General features: G+C 47.2%; 1 protein-coding gene and 1 long non-coding RNA gene across 2 annotated transcripts in view; one reads left to right on the top strand and one right to left on the bottom strand.

Moving 5' to 3' along the window:
- The window catches only part of LOC307224469, a 251,115-nt gene that overhangs the window by 19,725 nt on the left and 213,352 nt on the right, over positions 1-18,038 (bottom strand). The gene's annotated exons all lie outside the window — the stretch shown is intronic.
- VPS16 (VPS16 core subunit of CORVET and HOPS complexes) overlaps positions 1-18,038 on the top strand; it is a 42,432-nt gene that overhangs the window by 15,484 nt on the left and 8,910 nt on the right. Inside the window, exons 12-20 of the mRNA XM_079990796.1 lie at positions 909-1,040; positions 1,638-1,765; positions 2,501-2,536; positions 3,092-3,200; positions 4,883-5,017; positions 9,411-9,519; positions 11,060-11,157; positions 13,822-13,929; positions 14,537-14,614. Coding sequence (XP_079846922.1) covers positions 909-1,040; positions 1,638-1,765; positions 2,501-2,536; positions 3,092-3,200; positions 4,883-5,017; positions 9,411-9,519; positions 11,060-11,157; positions 13,822-13,929; positions 14,537-14,614 — 933 coding nt within the window. The remainder of the gene's footprint in view (positions 1-908; positions 1,041-1,637; positions 1,766-2,500; positions 2,537-3,091; positions 3,201-4,882; positions 5,018-9,410; positions 9,520-11,059; positions 11,158-13,821; positions 13,930-14,536; positions 14,615-18,038) is intronic.

The following is an 18,038-nucleotide window of genomic DNA, read 5'->3' on the forward strand; positions in this document are numbered from 1 at the left end:
TGGCCGAGCCTCCGGAATCGCCTCCGACGATAATTAACGACCTGAGCCTTTGATGAGGCTCCAGGCACATCCCATTCAGCAGAGAATCCAAAACAGCACGCGGAAGTGATGAGATTTATGGCTACATGCTATGCTTTATTTCTAAGCTACGCAGAGAGCAAAGAAAAATAGATCCTCTCTCTGTGAGAGCAGAGAGCAACTGAACAACAAAGGAACAGGAAACCACTAACGTCACATCCCGTCTCCCATTTCCCAGCCTGGACTGTCTCTGGAATGTAAACAGACTCTTGTGACTCTAAGCCTTCTTGTTAGTTTCTGTTTGCCAAGAACAGCCAGGACCAGCTGGCAGCCTCAGGTGTAACTCTGTGCATAACCTGAAGAATTTCATTTCATTTATTACATTTATATATCACTTGCATCTTCCTAGCATGAGACGCTTAATCTCAGGGTTGTGGGTTCAAGCCCAAGCAAGAGAGTCTAACTTTGACTCAAGAAAATCACCATTTTATAGTTCAAATCAGGAAAAATAAATACAGTAAAAACTACAAAACTACAAAGTTTCACAAAATGTTTAGTGGTGTGCGTAGCCCTGCATCCCCTCAGAAAAAAAAGCGCTGCCCATTGGGATTTCGGCACCTAAAATTCCTAAAAGAAAGGCTTCGGGAGTTTTTTTTAGAAAAAGTTATTTCAAACATTTAATTGATTATATATCATTTCCCAAAATGGTAGTAGTTTCAATCCTGTTGCTTTATTACTGCTAAGCTTGCCGTTCCGGTCACCATCGGCAGGATGGGTGGCATATAAGTTTATTAAACAATGATCATGGGCGAAGGAGGCACTCTTCAAGAGATCTGGTACCCACAGCCTGCAAGGGCTTTAAAGCTTCCTGTTTCTCTCACCCTCCTCAGAAAGAGAGCCAGAAGGCCGACGAGTACCTGCGGGAGATCAAGGACCAGAATCTGCTCCCGGAGGCCGTGGAACAATGCATCAGGGCGGCCAGCTATGAGCACGAGCCCGAGATCCAGAAATCTCTCCTTCGGGTGAGTATTGAAGGGGCAGAACCCGCTGCTTGTTTTGGGGGTGGGCACGGCCCCCTTGCAAAGAGAGCTCAGGTGTGGCAGATTGGGAGTGGCCAATTCCTGAGCTGCGTGCTGTAAGAGGTTAAGCACACCTGAGCTACTAAAAAAAACACCCCTTGCCTTTCTGCCCACAGAAGGCTCTGTGTGTGAGTGAGTGAGTGAGTGAGTGAATTAATAATAATAATAGTAATAATAATAATTATAATAATAATAAAATTTATTTATACCCTGCCCTCCCCAGCCAAGACCATAGCTGTCAACCTTCCCTTTTTTTGCGGGAAATTCCCTTATTCCAGTGCCATTTCCCGCTGCTATCCCGGATTGTTAGATATCCCGTAGACTGTCCCCAGGATGATGATGGTGGTAATAATAATAATAATAATAATAATAATAATAATAATAATAATAATAAATTTATTATTCATACCCCGCCCATCTGGCTGAGTTTCCCCAGGCACTCTGGGCCACTCCCAATCGAGTGTTAAAAACAATACAGCATTAAATTATAAATTATATATTTAACCCTTTCTCTCTCTCTCTCCTGCCCCATGCCTCCAGGCGGCCTCCTTTGGGAAATGCTTCATTGACAAGTTCCCGCCCGAGCGTTTTGTGGAGACCTGCAGGGATCTGCGGGTGCTCAACGCCATCCGGGATTACCAGATCGGGATCCCCCTCAGCTTTGACCAGTATCCTAGAGAACAATAGTAGCTCAGTCGGTATCAGTCAATCAGTTTTATTGTTTGTAGCCAATGGCTGTCACAATGCAAGGTGAACACAAATCACACAGCTGTAAAATGGGGTTGGGGGGTTGGGAGCACATTGCATATATCGGAAGAAGGCAAATCTACAACGTCAGCTCAGCGGGGAGAACATGAGACTCTTAATCTCAGGGTTGTGGGTTCGAGTCCTGCGTTAGGCAAGAGGTTCCCGCATCGCAGAGGGTTGGACTAGATGGCCCTTGATGGTTCCTTAAAGGTAAAGGGACCCCTGACCATTAGGTCCAGTCATGGCCGACTCTGGGGTTGCGGCGCTCATCTCGCTTTATTGGCCGAGGGTGCCGGCGTATAGCTTCCGGGGCATGTGGGCAGCATGACTAAGCCACTTCTGGCGAACCAGAGCAGCGCACGGAAATGCCGTTTACCTTCCCGCCGGAGTGGTACCTATTTATCTACTTGCACTTTGATGTGCTTTCGAACTGCTAGGTTGGCAGGAGCAGGGACCGAGCAACGGGAGCTCACCCTGTCGCGGGGATTCGAACCGCGGACCTTCCGATCAGCAAGTCCTAGGCTCTGTGGTTTGACCCACAGCGCCACCCGCGTCCCTGATGGTCCTTTACAATCCTACAATTCTGTAATTCTAAACTGCAAATTTTGTTGCGGTTGGCGCATGCACAAGGGCGTTTTCCTTGACGGCTGCTGCAGATACACACAGGTCACCACGGAAGTTTTGCTGGACAGGTAAAGATGGCTTCCTTGCTCGGCTGAGCTGCATCTCTTAGCCTATTTGGGAGGGGAACTAGGTGGGAGAAGAGGAAGATTCTAGGATGCTTCTCTTTGACCCAAATAAAACAACACAAGTTAGGCCAACAGAACAAACACGGAGTTGTGGACACAATTCTGGGTGTGTAGGTCCGAGATGGAGCCCGAAGAGCAAGGGAGGCGTCTGCGATCCAGTGCATGGAAAATCTAGCCGTGGTTCTGGGTTCAAGTCCTGCTCTTTGCCAAGCTGGTTGTTGCTTATTCAAAAGTAGGGTGGGTATGTTTGTTTATTTGCTCAGTTTCTTCAACCAGGGCGGTTTGGGAATAATGGATAAAGGTGTTCCCTGCCCAAAATCAGGGCGTGATAGGCAGGAGCTGCTTCCCTTAGCGGTCAAAGATGGAGAATATCTTGGGGCCAAATGTATACTACTCCTGACGATGGAGGCTTTATTCTGGCTCATGGACAGAACTCTCCTCCATAAGGAATAAGGAATACAGAGGCATGACTAGTTCTCCTATCTTTTGCACCCTAAGGCTGGTTCTGCGGAGACTTTACCCCATCGCTATCAAGATCTGCGAGTACCTGCGTCTCTCCGAGTTCCAGGGGATCAGTCGCATCTTGGCACACTGGGCCTGCTACAAGGTAAGAACGTTTCACCCGGAATCCGGAACGCCGGGTTCCCTCCGCCGCCACCATCTGCTGAAGCCTGAAATCTTCCAGCAGCGTCTCAAATACATACAAACCTGCATAATTTTATCTGTATGCCGCCTTTCCACAGTTCAAGCCATGCTCAAGGCGGAACACATCATGAAAAAATACATCACTACAACATCACAAAAGTAGCCACAAAAGTAAACACAAAAATACAAAACCAAACTGAACAATTTCCACATACAGTCGTACCTTGGTTCTTGAACACCTTGCGACTCAAATGTTTTGGCTCCCAAATGCCGCAAACCCGGAAGTGAGTGTTTTCCAGTTTGCAAACTTTTTTGGAAGCCAAATGTCCAATGCAGCAGCTTCCGATTTAGTGCAGGTAGCTCCTGCAGCCAATCGGAAGCCGTGCCTTGGCTTCCGAATGTTTTCAGAAGTCGAACGGACTTCCAGAACAGATTCTGTTTGAGAACCAAGGTACAGTGGTACCTTGGTTCTCAAAACTAATCCGTTTTGGAAGACCCATTCCAAAACCAAAACGTTCCAAAACCAAGGCGCGCTTTCCCATAAAAAGTAATGCAAAATGGATTAATCCGTTCCAGACTTTTAAAAACAACCCCTAAAACAGCAATTTAACATGAATTTCACTATCTAACAAGACCATTGATCCATAAAATTTAAGCAATAATCAATGTACTGTACTATAAAATAAAGAAGACAGTATTGTAGATGATAAAAATTAAAATTATATTTGTTTCTTACCTGCACTGATGATAGTCATTGATGGGGGGCTTTTATCCATTTTCGCAGTCACACATTCAATCAATCAGTAGCTGAACTGGGTTCCACACAGTCACAAAAACAAATTAACCGAAAAAGACTCAAAAACAAAAACGCAAAAGAAATAGCAAAAACAAAAGCGCCAAACTTAATTCGTTCCGGAAGTCCGTTTGACTTCCGAAATGTTTGAAAACCAAGGCACAGCTTCTGATTGGTGCAGGTGCCCCGGAAACAATAGCCAACAGCCGGTTCAGACGTTCGGCTTCCGAAAAACGTTCGAAAACCGGAACACCCTGTGGAACGCCCTCCCACCAGATGTCAAAGAGAAAAACAACTACCAGACTTTTGGAAGACATCTGAAAGCAGCCCTGTTTAGGGAAGCTTTCAATGTTTAATAGATTATTGTATTTTAATATTCTGTTGGAAGCCGCCCAGAGTGGCTGGGGAAGCCCAGCCAGATGGGCGGGGTATAAATAATAAATTATTATTATTATTGTTATTATCTACGATGTCTCGCTCTTCTTGCTGCGTTTTGCTAGAAGATTAGTGTGCATAATACCAGCTGGTTTATGTCGCTGAGTGCGCTGGAGAAGAGGGGAGCATGCCTTCTCCTGAGCTGCACATACTGGAGGATGCTCAGAGTTCTGGGGGATTCCATGTGGTCACCCCCAGGGCGTTTTCCCAACAACTTTCACTGCAACATTTGGAGAATACTGACGACGCAGCTCTTTTTCCAGACTTCTGACACTTGGGATGTATATTTCCCCCTTCTTTCTGAGACTTCGTGTTGCTTTAAAACTGTTTCTAGCGTTATTGTAGCCCATCCGTCACAATAATAATAATAATAATGATAATAATAATAATACACTGTGTGTTTTCCAAATTCCCAGGTACAGCAGAAAGACAAATCTGATGAGGAAGTAGCTCAGGCCATCAACCAGAAGTTGGGCGATACCCCGGGCATCTCGTACTCGGAGATCGCTGCCCGGGCGTACGAATGCGGCCGGGCAGAGCTGGCCATTAAGGTACGAGAGCAGGTGGGCTGGGTGAGGTTGGGTGAGTCCTGATGAAGCAAGTAAAATTTTTAATGGTACCCACTTAAAATGAAATAAAGGACAGACAGATGCAGCAACTTGGAGAAAATGAAGGTGAGGTTTATTGCTGAGCAATAATGGACCCAGTTGGAATCCTTTCCAAAAGACTGGGACCCCGAAGCATTCAGGTTCTGAGGGTAAATACCTGTGCGCATCACAGATCATGAGACAATCATGAGACAATCACGAACGGCAGCAAAAAATAACCAATTAGCGTGCTTTCTGCCATGCTCCTGGCCGTGCACAGAGTTCACTCCCAACTTCTGCTTTCTTGTCTGTACTGTCTGACCTGGATGGAACAGGGTAAAGAGGAGGGGATCTCCTGGCGCTAACTCCCCTGTGCATCTGTTCATGTAGGGAGTATTGTGGTCAGCCCTTCCTGTTTTGTGTACAGAATTAGTCTGGAGCGGAGGGGGAGATTTGTACCAGCATCTTCTGATTTATGGCTTCCTCTTTCTCTAGGGTGTAAAATGCACTGGGGGAAAGGTCGGTTTCTGACTTGCGGTTTCAAGCAGTTTTGCAGTTAGCCTAGGCAAAAGGCTTTTTTTGATTCAAATGGATTACAGTGGTGCCTCGCAAGACGAAAAGAATCCGTTCCACGAGTCTCTTCGTCTTGCGGTTTTTTCGTCTTGCGAAGCAAGCCCATTAGCAGCTTAGCGGCTTAGCGGATCAGCTGATAAGCGGCTTAGTGGCTTAGCGGATCAGCTGATAAGCGGCTTAGTGGCTTAGCGGATCAGCTGATAAGCGGCTTAGCGGCTTAGAAAAAGGGGGGGGAGGGGAAAAAACCCGCAGGAACTCGCAAGACATTTTTGTCTTGCGAAACAAGCCCATAGGAAATTCGTTTCGCGAAGCACCTCCAAAACGGAAAACCCTTTCGTCTAGCGGGTTTTCTGTCTTGCGAGGCATTCGTCTTGCAGGGCACCACTGTATAAAAATCATTGTAAGCCCTGATTATATGTGTGCATATGTGAATATATTGATAACTGATGACTGATTATATGAAGCCTCAGCGCCTAGGACTTGCCGATCGAAAGGTCGGCAGTTCGAATCCCTGCGGCGGGGTGCGCTCCCGCTACTCGGTCCCAGCACCTGCCAACCTAGCAGTTCAAAAGCACCTCCGGGTGCAAGTAGATAAATAGGGACCGCTTACCAGCGGGAAGGCAAACGGCGTTTCCGTGTGCGGCTCTGGCTCGCCAGAGCAGCGATGTCACGCTGGCCACGTGACCCGGAAGTGTCTCCGGACAGCGCTGGCCCCTGGCCTCTTAAGTGAGATGGGCGCACAACCCCAGAGTCTGTCAAGACTGGCCCGTACGGGCAGGGGTACCTTTACCTTTACCTTTAACCCTCCTTTCCTTGCTTTACTGAGGCTCAGCTACACCTTGGTAAACCGTGGTGCATTGTGGGATAGGAACCGAGTGAGAGGCCAGTGTTGGATTTGTAAGATCTGCTCTCTTAGCATTCGTCTCTTGGCATTCACAGAACTGTACAGTTGGAAGGGACCCCCGGCGAGTAATCTAGTCCCACCCCCCACAATACAGGAATCTCAGCATCTTGGATCTCTCTCAACAGCCACACCACTGTGATGTTCAAGAAATCACAGTGGTCTCTGAAGAAGTGTGCATGCACACGAAAGCTCATACCAATAACAAACTTATTTGGTCTCTAAGGTGCTACTGGGAAGGAATTTTTTAATTTTACGATACAAAATCTTTATTGTCATTGTCCCATAAAAAGGTAAAGGGACCCCTGACCATTAGGTCCAGTCGTGACCGACTCTGGGGTTGCGGCGCTCATCTCGCTTTATTGGCCGAGGGAGCTGGCGTCCAGCTTCCGGGTCAAGTGGCCAGCATGACTAAGCCGCTTCTGGTGAACCAGAGCAGGGCACGGAAATGCCGTTTACCTTCCCGCCGGAGCGGTACCTATTGATCTACTTGCACTTTGACATGCTTTCAAACTGCTAGGTTTGCAGGAGCAGGGACCGAGCAACGGGAGCTCATTCCGTCGCGGGGATTCGAACCGCCGACCTTCTGATCGGCAAGCCCTAGGCTCGGTGGTTTAACCCACAGTGCCACCCGCGTCCCTTTCATTGCCCCATACAGAACAACAAAATTGAAAAAATCTACATCAGAGATTCAAAAACCCACAAGCCTGCTATCCCAGTTATCCCAGCCTGTTTAGCCCCTAAAAACTCTGATACTCCATAATTGAATACAATATACTCCCACAGAGACTACCTTACACTGCGTTTAAAACCAAAAACGCATTTGGATAGAAACTGTTTCTCAGGCGGCTAGTCCTAGTCTTTATAACCCTGTACCTTCTTCCAGAAGGCAGAAGCTGAAAGAGATCATTTCTGGGGTGTGCACTATCCTGCACTGTCTCTGCAGCTTTCTTATGGCACCTGGAAGCGCAGATTTGGTCCAAGGTGGGAAGAGTGCACCCAATTATTCTCTCTACAGTCTTTACAACCCTGGACAGCATTGTTTTTCCCCTGACCGTGCAGCTCCCAAACCACACACACAGACCATAAGTTAATATACTCTCCACACTACAATGGTAAAATGCCATCAACAGGTCCTTTGAGAGATTATTTTTCTGGAGGATTCTCAGAAAATTACAACTACGGCAGACCAACACGGCTACCTCCCTGTAACATGTTCAAGACAGTTTTCCCTGGTCAGAATGACAGACGCCCCCGAGAAACCCACAAAAGTGGAGTCTGCGGGCCTATAAATTAGGCGGCTGTTAGGCACCTTGGCTGCTGTCTGCCTAATACCAGTTTCTGGAAACAGCAGGAAGGGATATATAATAATAATAATTTATTATTTATACTCCACCCATCTGGCTGGGTTTCCCCAGCCACTCTGGGCAGCTCCCAACAGAATATTAAAAACATGACAAAAGATCAGACATTAAAAACTTCCCTAAACAGGGCTGTCTTCAGATGTCTTCTAAAAGTCAGATAGTTGTTTATCTCCTTGAAATCTGATCGCAGGATGTTCCACAGGGCAGGCGCCACTACTGAGAAGGCCCTCTGCCTGGTTCTCTGTAACCTCACTTCTCAGAGGGAGGGAACCGCCAGAAGGTCCTCAGAGCTGGACCTCAGTGTTTGGGCAGAACAATGGGGGTGGAGACACTCCTTCAGGTATACTGGGCGGGGGCCGTTTAGGGCTTTAAAGGTCAGCACCAAAACTTTGACTTGTGTTCGGAAACGTACTGGGAGCCAATGTAGGTCTTTCAGGACCAGGGTTATATTGTCTCGGCGGCCGCTCCCAGTCACCAGTCTAGCTGCTGCATTGCTTTTGTGAGAGTTGCTTTTGTGCTCGGATCATAGCTGTCAACGTTTCCCTTTTTTTAAAGGGAAATTCCCTTATTCCAAATAGGATTCCTCGCAAGAAAAGGGAAAAGTTGACAGCAATGGCTCGGATCCTGCTTGCTGGTTTCCCACAGACAACCGTTCAGCCCCTGTGAGAATAGGATGCTGGACTAGGTGGCCCATTGACCTGATCCCGCTGGCTCTCCTCATGTACTTACAGGCTTATTATGTAGATTCATTCCTTCGCCTTAGCTTTACACATGCGTAGAAAATCAAATCCAGTTCCCTGTGGGGTTGGTTAGGCTGAGAGGCTCAAGGCCACCCAGTGAACTTCATGGCTGAGCGAGGATGTGAACCTGGCTCTTTCTCGGGTCCTAGTCCGATACTCTAACCTCCACGGCAGGGACATGGGTGGTTCTGTGGGTTAAACCACAGAGCCTAGGACTTGCTGATCAGAAGGTCGGCGGTTCGAATCCCCTCAACGGGGTGAGCTCCCATTGCTCGGTCCCTGCTCCTGCCAACCAAGCAGTTCGAAAGCACGTCAAAGTGCAAGTAGATAAATAGGTACCACTCCGGCGGGAAGGTAAACGGCGTTTCCGTGCACTGCTCTGGTTCGCCAGAAGCGGCTTAGTCATGCTGGCCACATGACCCAGAAGCTGTACGCCGGCTCCCTCGGCCAGTAAAGCAAGATGAGTGCCACAACCCCAGAGTAATCCGCAACTGGACCTAATGGTCAGGGGTCCCTTTACCTTTAACCTCCACGGCACACTGGCAGGTGGGGCTGGCTGCCTCAACGCCATTCCTGCCTTTTGCAACTACTAGTAGCCATTCTGGTCCCCCAAATGTTAGTTGCCTTTAGCTGAGATCCCTGCATTTCCTGGGGCTCTACTGGATGACCCTGGGCGGGGTACCTTCCTATGATTCTGTGATTCTACGAAGTCTATGAAATAATATTGCAATGCAGTGCAACGCCCGTTGACCCCGCGGTGCCATTGTGTTTGCTTGCAGCTGCTGGAGTACGAGCCCCGGTCTGGGAAGCAGGTTCCTCTGCTGCTGAAGATGAAGAGGAGCCAACTGGCGCTTAGCAAGGCCATCGAGAGCGGAGACACCGACTTGGGTAAAGCAGAGACGCACTTTCCCTGTCTTGCCTGCCTCCCTGCCTCCCTGCGAGGGGCAGTACAGTGGCACCCCTGCACCTGATGTTTTCATCCCCAAAAAAGTTTTTGATTTGAGTTTCCATTGAAATGAGGCTGCATTTTAATGTTTTAATGTTGTATTTTAATCTTGTTTTGAAGTTGTATTTCAATCAGTTGGTTTTTATATCAGTTGTTAGCCGCCCTGAACCTGGTCTTGGCTGGGGAGGGCGGGGTATAAATTAATTTTATTATTATTATTATTAGTAGTAGTAGTAGTACCTTGGGTTAAGAACTTAATTCATTCTGGTGGTCCGTTATTAACCTGAAACTGTTCTTAACCTGAGGTACCACTTTAGCTACCACTGGAGAGCCAGTGTGGTGTAGTGGTTAAGAGCGGTAGTCTCGTAATCTGGGGAACCGGGTTCGAGTCTCCGCTGCTCCACCTGCAGCTGCTGGGTGACCTTGGGCCAGTCACACTTCCTTGAAGTCTCTCAGCGCCACTAACCTCATAGAGTGTTTGTTGTGGGGGAGGAAGGGAAAGGGGAATGTTAGCCGCTTTGAGACTCCTTAAAGGGAGTGAAAGGCGGGATATCAAATCCAAACTCTTCTTCTTCTTCTTCTTCTTCTTCTTCTTCTTCTTCTAATGGGGCCTCCTGCTGCCGCCATGCGATTTCTGTTCTCATCCTGCAGTAAAGTTCTTAACCCGAGGTACTATTTCTGGGTTAGCGGAGTCTGTAACCTGAAGCATCTGTAACCTGAGGTACCACTGTACCTGTGGCAGGGGACACTTTGTGCTCCTTCCAGGCTAATTAACAATAACAGCAACAGCAACAACAACAACAACATATTATACCCTGCCCATCTGGCCGGACCTCCCCAGCCACTCTGAGCAGCTCCCAACAGAATATTAAAAACACAATAAAACATCAAACATTTAAAACTTCCCTAAACAGGGCTGCCTTCAGATGTCTTCTAAAAGTCAGATAGTTGTTTATTTCCTTGACATCTGCTGGGAGGGCGTTCCACAGGGGCGGGCGCCACTACCAAGAAGGCCCTCTGCCTGGTTCCCTGTAGCTTGGCTTCTCGCAGGGAGGGAACCGCCAGAAGGCCCTCGGAGGAGGACCTCAGCGTCTGGGCTGAACGATGGGGGTGGAGACCCTCCTTCAGGTATACTGGGCTTTAAAGGGCTTTAAAGGTCAGCACCAACACTTTGAATTGTGCTCGGAAACATACTGGGAGCCAATGTAGGTCTTTCAGGATCAGTGTTATATGGTCTTGGCGGCCACTCCCAGTCCCCAGTCTAGCTGCCACATTCTGGATTAGTTGCAGTTTCCAGGTGACCTTCAAAGGTTTGTCCAGCTTTGGTCCTCATCCTGCACCTGTGACTCCTAGAAGCTGTTGGCGTGCGCAGAGAGTCCCTTGGTTAGGTTCTGTGAATTGGGTATAATATCGCTCAAGGGGGTCTTTGCTTCAGGGCTCATTGCTCTCCATCTAACCAGCCTCTCTCTTTTTCATTCCCAGTTTACACGGTTGTCTTGCACCTGAAGAATGAGCTGAACCGCGGCGCCTTCTTCATGACTCTGCAGAACCAGCCGGTGGCTTTGAGCCTTTATCGCCAGGTGAGGTTTGGAGGCACACCTGTTGAAGGGGGCGGTGGCATGCGGATGCATTTGCAGGTGTGCCTGGAGGGCTGAATTTGGCTGCGAAACACATCCCAGGTCCTGCTGCAAGACTAAGGAAAGGGAGAGGTCTGGAAGCCGAGAAGGATCGGGGCCGCAGGTCAGGGGCAGAGCACGGAATTTGCAGGAATTGACAGTGCAGGATTCAACCCCCAGGCTCTGCATTTAAACATGAGGGCCGGAAGAAGCCTGTGAGGGGCCGGATACGCTGGCCACCCCTGTCAGGTTGCAAATCTAGGAAGAGGTTAGTAATAATAATGATTTATTATTTATACTCCACCCATCTGGCTGCGGTTCCCAAGCCACCCTAGGCAGCTTAAAGCATACCTAAAAACATAATAAAAATATTATGGGTCGTCTTAATGTTGAGGATGATGATAGCAGGAAAAAACATGCAGAGCTACTTTGATTTTCAGAGAGTTTGTCGTTTTAATATTGTAGTGTTTTTTCTCGTCCTTGCCGGACAACTTCAGGCTTCAACGGCAAGGCAGTTTACAAATCTCGACCCACATATATATTTTCATAATGAAAATTGGGGTGTAAATTGTTGATGACGATGATAATTGATGAGTGAAAATTGTAACAGTAAGTCATGACAACGATAAGAGATACCGTGTTGGAACAGCTGGGAAGGAAGACGAGAAGTTCAGGGGTTTAAAAAATAATAATTTTATAAATTGTGTGTGTTGGTTTCTCAATTTGATCCCTTTACATGGTTTTGTATGTGTTGTGGTACCGCAGTGGCCTGAATATAAGCCACACCCGAATATATGCCACACCTTTAAAATTCGGGAGAGAAAAAAAGACAATACCCAAATATAAGCTGCTTTTTTAAAATTCTGCAGGAACTCACAACCGTTCCATTTTACCATATGTCTGTTTCAGCAGCGATATCGTAAAAGCCCGTTTCTGTAAAGTCGCGAATTTCAGCCGCACTTTAACTTTTCACAGACGGAATTTGGAAAAAAAGTGTGGCTTATATTCAGGCCAATATGGTATTTTATGCATTGCAACTTGCAGTTATTTTCATTGATCATAGTTTAGTAATTATGCATTGTAATGGTTAAGAGTGAATTTCTGTTTAATTATTTTTTGCTGATGTTTTGAGAGTTAATTTTATTGTGTACTATTCTATTCTAATAGATTATTGAATATTACTATACTTGATATAAGTCGTTCCATTTTAAACTTGTGTTTTATTACGACCTGTTGTATTGGATCACATGATTATTGTCGGCATGCAGAGGGTCGCAAGGCCACCTGGCTAGCCTGAGCTGGGTCGTCTCCTTCCAGCCGTCCCGCTGCGAAGACCCACCGACCTCTGCTCCGACGTAAATCAGTGACCCATGCTTCACAGTCAGGGCAGGCTATATCAGCAGAGCAAAGTGTGCAGACAGAATAGGCGTGAGGCTTGTGGAAGCATACTACAACTACGGATTTATTAATCATAAATCAGGACAAAGAAACATGTCGTCTCTCGCTTTTCCTTCTCGGCGAAAGAATGTCTAAAGCAAAGGCTATACACAAACGGAAGTTCCCAGCAGACTGTGCTGGAAAGTAAACAGACATGTGACATGCAACAGTTGCATGTCTGTAACTAAAGGTGGAATGGAATTTCCCAACACCTATAAGGTGTGAGTTCTTTGTTGTATATTTTGTTGCTGTAAACTGCCTTCTGTAAAATAGTATAGAAAGGCGGTTTGCTAATTAAAAGTCAAATGAATTGGTTTTTTTAAAAAAAACACACCCAAAGTTACAGTTTTTTTGAAGTGGTTGCTTGAAGTGAAGATGCTGGAGAGCCTAGGAATTGAATTCGGAGCACTTGCACCCGGAAGGATGGTCTCTTCCCCTCAATTGCCACCTTGCTCTGTGTTACTCAGATTGTTTCTCATTGCATCTCCCTACCAAGCCTGCGAGGTGGGCCCTGGATTCACATACCCATTGCCTTTTAAACAGTGCGTGTTTCTGTTGTGCATTTGTGTGTTTTTTATACAGTCATATCTCGGGTTAAATGTGCTTCAGGTTGAGTGTTTTCAGGTTAGGCTCCACAGCGACCCGGAAGTAGCGGAACGTGTTACTTCAGGGTTTCACCGCATGCGCAGACGCTCAAAATGACGTCACGCGCAGAAGTGGCGAATCATGACCCACAGACGTGCAGATGCGGGTGGAGTACGCTTCAGGATGCGAATGGGGCTCCAGAACGGATCCTGTTCGCATCCAGAGCTATCACTGTACAGTGGTACCTCGGGTTAAGAACTTAATTCGTTCTGGAGGTCTGTTCTTAACCTGAAACTGTTCTTAACCTGAAGCACCACTTTAGCTAATGGGGCCTCCCGCTGCCTCTGCACCGCCGGAGCACGATTTCTGTTATCATTCTGAAGCAAAGTTCTTAACCCGAGGTACTATTTCTAGGTTAGCGGAGTCTGTAACCTGAAGTGTCTGTAACCTGAAGCGTATGTAACCCGAGGTACCACTGTATTGTAAACCGCCCTGTGACTCTCGGATGAAGGCCGGTATAGGACTTAGATAGATAGATAGATAGATAGGTAGGTAGGTAGGTAGATAGATAGATAGATATTTAACCCTTGGCTTGCTTGTCCCCAGTTCTGCAAATACCAAGAGCTAGATACGCTCAAAGACCTCTACAACCAAGACGACGACCACCAGGAGTTGGGCAACTTCCACGTGCGTGCCAGCTATGCCAGCGATAAGGTAAGGAGCTCCCTGGAGACTGGCGAGGAGAAAAGGGTGTCCAGGGAGGATGGCAAATCTAGATTTAGGAGGTTGCGGCAGGATATATAGTTGGGGCAGCGTCTGCCTCACATTTGTGTGGCGCAAGCCTGGTGGGCTCAGTAAACTGTGCAGAAATGTGCAACCTGAGAACCTTTCGGCTTTTGTTTTGGAAGCCGAAAACGCTGCCCCATGCATTCCAACTTTCTGGCCCATAATAAGGCTGCTGTGAGCAACGGGCAGAGTGGGATTCAGGGAGGGAAGTCGGTGTTGAATTTAAGCCAGTGGTCACCCATGTGGAAAAGAATAAAACAGGGAAATGTATGCCGATTAAGGAAGCTTGCACGCAGTTGACTCGGGTCGCAGGACTCGTTTCTCTGCGCAGAACTGTCCTACATAAATCTTTCAGTCTCCAGAACTCTGAGATTGCAGGGAAAAGGCAGATTATTCATACAGGTCCAATCTCCATCAAGGAAGCAACAGGTTCCATTATTGTTCCTATCCTAACTGCTGTATATCCCAGACCAGACGTGGGCCATTTTTCTTTGCCTGTATTAAAACGCACAAGGGGTTCTTTTTTCTTCCACAGCAGATCGACGGGCGGGTGGCCAGTTTGCAGAACGCAGTGGATGAGTACTACAAAGCCAAGAACGAGTTTGCGGCCAAGGTGAGTGCGTGAGGAAGCATCTCTTGTGTGCCATGACCATCAGAAGAAGCTGCTGGCTCAAGCCAGTGGCCCATGTCCTGCCCAGCATCCTGTTTTCATAGGAGCTGACCAGATCGCCTGTGGGAAACCAGCTAGCAGGATCTGAGCACAAGAGCTCGAGCACAACCATCCTGGCTAGTAGCCATCAATTGTTGTTGTTGTTATTTAGTCGTTTAGTCATGTCCAACTCTTCGTGACCCCATGGACCAGAGCTCGCCAGGCACTCCTGTCTTCCACTGCCTCCCGCAGTTTGGTCAAACTCATGCTGGCAGCTTTGAGAACACTGTCCAACCATCTTGTCCTCTGTCATCCCCTTCTCCTTGTGCCCTCCATCTTTCCCAGCATCAGGGTCTTTTTCCACCTTCTCCTGAGGTGGCCAAAATCTTGGAGCCTCAGCTTCAGGATCTGTCCTTCCAGCGAGCACTCAGGGCTGATTTCCTTCAGAATGGAGAGGTTTGATCTTCTTGCAGTCCATGGGACTCTCAAGAGTCTCCTCCAGCACCAGAATTCAAAAGCATCAATTCTTCGGCGACCAGCCTTCTTTATGCTTCAGCTCTCACTTCCATACATATGACTAGGAAAACCATGGCTTTAACTATACGGACCTTTGTTGGCAAGGTGATGTCTCTGCTTTTTAAGATGCTGTCTAGGTTTGTCATTGCTTTTCTCCCAAGAAGCAGGCATCTTTTAATTTCGTGACTGTCACCATCTGCAGTGATCATGGAGCCTAAGAAAGTAAAATCTCTCACTGCCTCCATTTCTTCTCCTTCTATTTGCCAGGAGGTGATGGAACCAGTGGCCATGATCTTCGTTTTTTTGATGTTGAGCTTCAGACCATATTTTGCGCTTTCCTCTTTCACCCTCATTAAAAGGTTCTTTAATTCCTCCTCACTTTCTGCCATCAGGGTTGTGTCATCCGCATATCTGAGGTTGTTGATATTTCTTCCGGCGATCTTAATTCTGGCTTGGGATTCATCCAGCCCAGCCTTTCGCATGATGAATTCTGCATATAAGTTAAATAAGCAGGGGCCTTATCGTACTCCTTTCCCAATTTTGAACCAATCAGTTGTTCCATATCCAGTTCTAACTGTAGCTTCTTGTCCCACATAGAGATTTCTCAGGAGACAGATGAGGTGATCAGGCACTCCCATCTCTTTAAGAACTTGTCATAGTTTGCTGTGGTCGACACAGTCAAATGCTTTTCCTCTTCTTTTTCCTGAATTTGTCCAGTCCTCTTTTAAAGCTACCTGACTCAGTGGCCACCCTGCCTCCTGTCTAACTCTGCACTGCATGAATAAATACTTTCTTTTATCCACCCTGAATCTTCCAGCACTCAGCTTCGTGAGTTCTGCTGTCAAGGCAGAGGGAGAAAAGCTTTCCTCTTTGCGCTCCCTCCATGCCATGCACAATTCACAAATGTCCCCTTACTCTCCTTTTCTCTAAACCAGGGCTTTCCACACTTGGGTCTCCAACTCTTTTTGGACTACAGCTCCCAGCATCCCTGACCGCTGATCATGGGAGTTGTAGTCCAAAATCAGCTGGAGACCCAAGTGTGGGAAACCCTGCCCTAAACTGAAAAGACAGTCATTTCTTTCCTCATAAGGGAGTCTCTCCATCTCCTTGGAACATTTTGGTCCTGGGTCCCCTGCCCAAATTACCCTGTGCATGAACTCTTGGCCAGCAGTTCTCTTTTTCAGAAACAATTTTTTTAAATTCAGTTTTACATTTAACAATTAGAATCACATGTAGATCATAGTCATATAGACATAGGATTCTCTGAATCCCTTGATTTCACCCCTCCATGGGTTCCATAGTTATTCTTTTCCAACTGCGTCATATAATGTTCTCCATACAGTGGTGCCTCGCAAGACGAAATTAATCCGTTCCGCGAGTCTCTTCGTCTAGCGGTTTTTTCGTCTTGCGAAGCAAGCCCATTGACGGCTTAGTGGATTAGCGCTATTAGCGACTTTTAGCGGCTTAGCGGATAAGCAGATAAGCGGCTTAGCGGCTTAGAAAAAGGGGGGGGGAAGGAAAAAAAAACCCGCAGGAACTCGCAAGACATTTTCGTCTTGCGAAGCAAGCCCATAGGAAATTCGTTTTGTGAAGCACCTCCAAAACGGAAAACCCTTTTGTCTAGCGGGTTTTCTGTCTTGTGAGGCGTTCGTCTTGCGGGGCACCACTATATTTCCTTAACACTCAATTCTTACCATAGTTCTTGTTACATTGCAAGTGTTTTTAAAATCCTGCCAATGTTGTGGTTTTTTTTAAAATGTAATGTTTTATTTAAGCATATTTACAAACAAACAAACAATAAAGTACACACACTTAACCCCCAAAACCAAAGAGAGTAAAGGGAAAGGGTAAGAAAGAAAAAAGGATGAAGTACCACATCCGTTTGGCTCCCCTCCACCTGCACTCGCCACCTTTGAGGCATTTAAGTTCTTATTTACACTGCATATCGTTTATCGCTGTAATTACTTCTTTTATAGTACTATTATGGTATAATATCAAGTCACCTTACAAGCTTAGTCTAAACATATCAGCGTGTTATCTTTAGAGCGGTGTTTGTTCATATAATCCTGCCAATATTTTTAATTGTTTACAGTGTTCTTTTAAGTAACTTCTAAATTTTCCCCATTCCTTATGAAATTTATCATCTTCTTGGTTTCTGATCTTCCTGGTCATTTTTGCCATTTCAGCATAGTCCATTATCTGTGTTAACTATTCTTCTTTGGTAGGTACCTACCTACCAAAGTAGGTCAGCAGTTCTCAAACTTGACTCCAGGGAAACCCCTGGAAATTGAGCAGTGAGTGGGGGCCAGATCCCTTGTCGTGGGACGCAGAGGAATGGTGGGAGGAGCTAGCTGGGGAACACCCAAAGGAAGAAGGCTCAGAACCCGGGGAGTGCTGAGGTGACGACCGTGAGCGGTCAGAGGGAGAAGACGGGGAAGAGGGGGTGTCAGAAGCTGGGGAGGCAACAGAGCTTTGTGAGCTGGGAGAGTCTGTGGCAGAGAGAAGTCCAGAATCAGGAGCAGAAGATGAAGCAGGAGAATCCGGGGGCCACTAGGGGGCGCATTGGAAGATGGCTGACAATAACATCTCTCCGACCCACACGAGGTAATTTGGAGGCTATGATGGGGGTAATTAGCCTCCTTAACCCCCCCCCCAGGATTGTGGGGGGGACGGCCCTTGCCTGCTGTGCCCTATACCACCCCCGAATTTGTGGGGATGGGGGCACTAGGCACAAAGCCCTCCTGTGGGATTTCGGCACTCCTGGACGCCGTCCCTGATTCGTGCCACTAGCTGCAAGAACTTCAAAAGAAACAATTTGGACGAGGCGAATTGCACATACTTCAAGGAAGGAGGGGGAGTAAAGACTGCCGAC

This window comes from Podarcis cretensis (assembly GCF_951804945.1).
Source record: "Podarcis cretensis genome assembly, chromosome: 9".
Classification (NCBI taxonomy): Eukaryota; Metazoa; Chordata; class Lepidosauria; order Squamata; family Lacertidae; genus Podarcis; species Podarcis cretensis.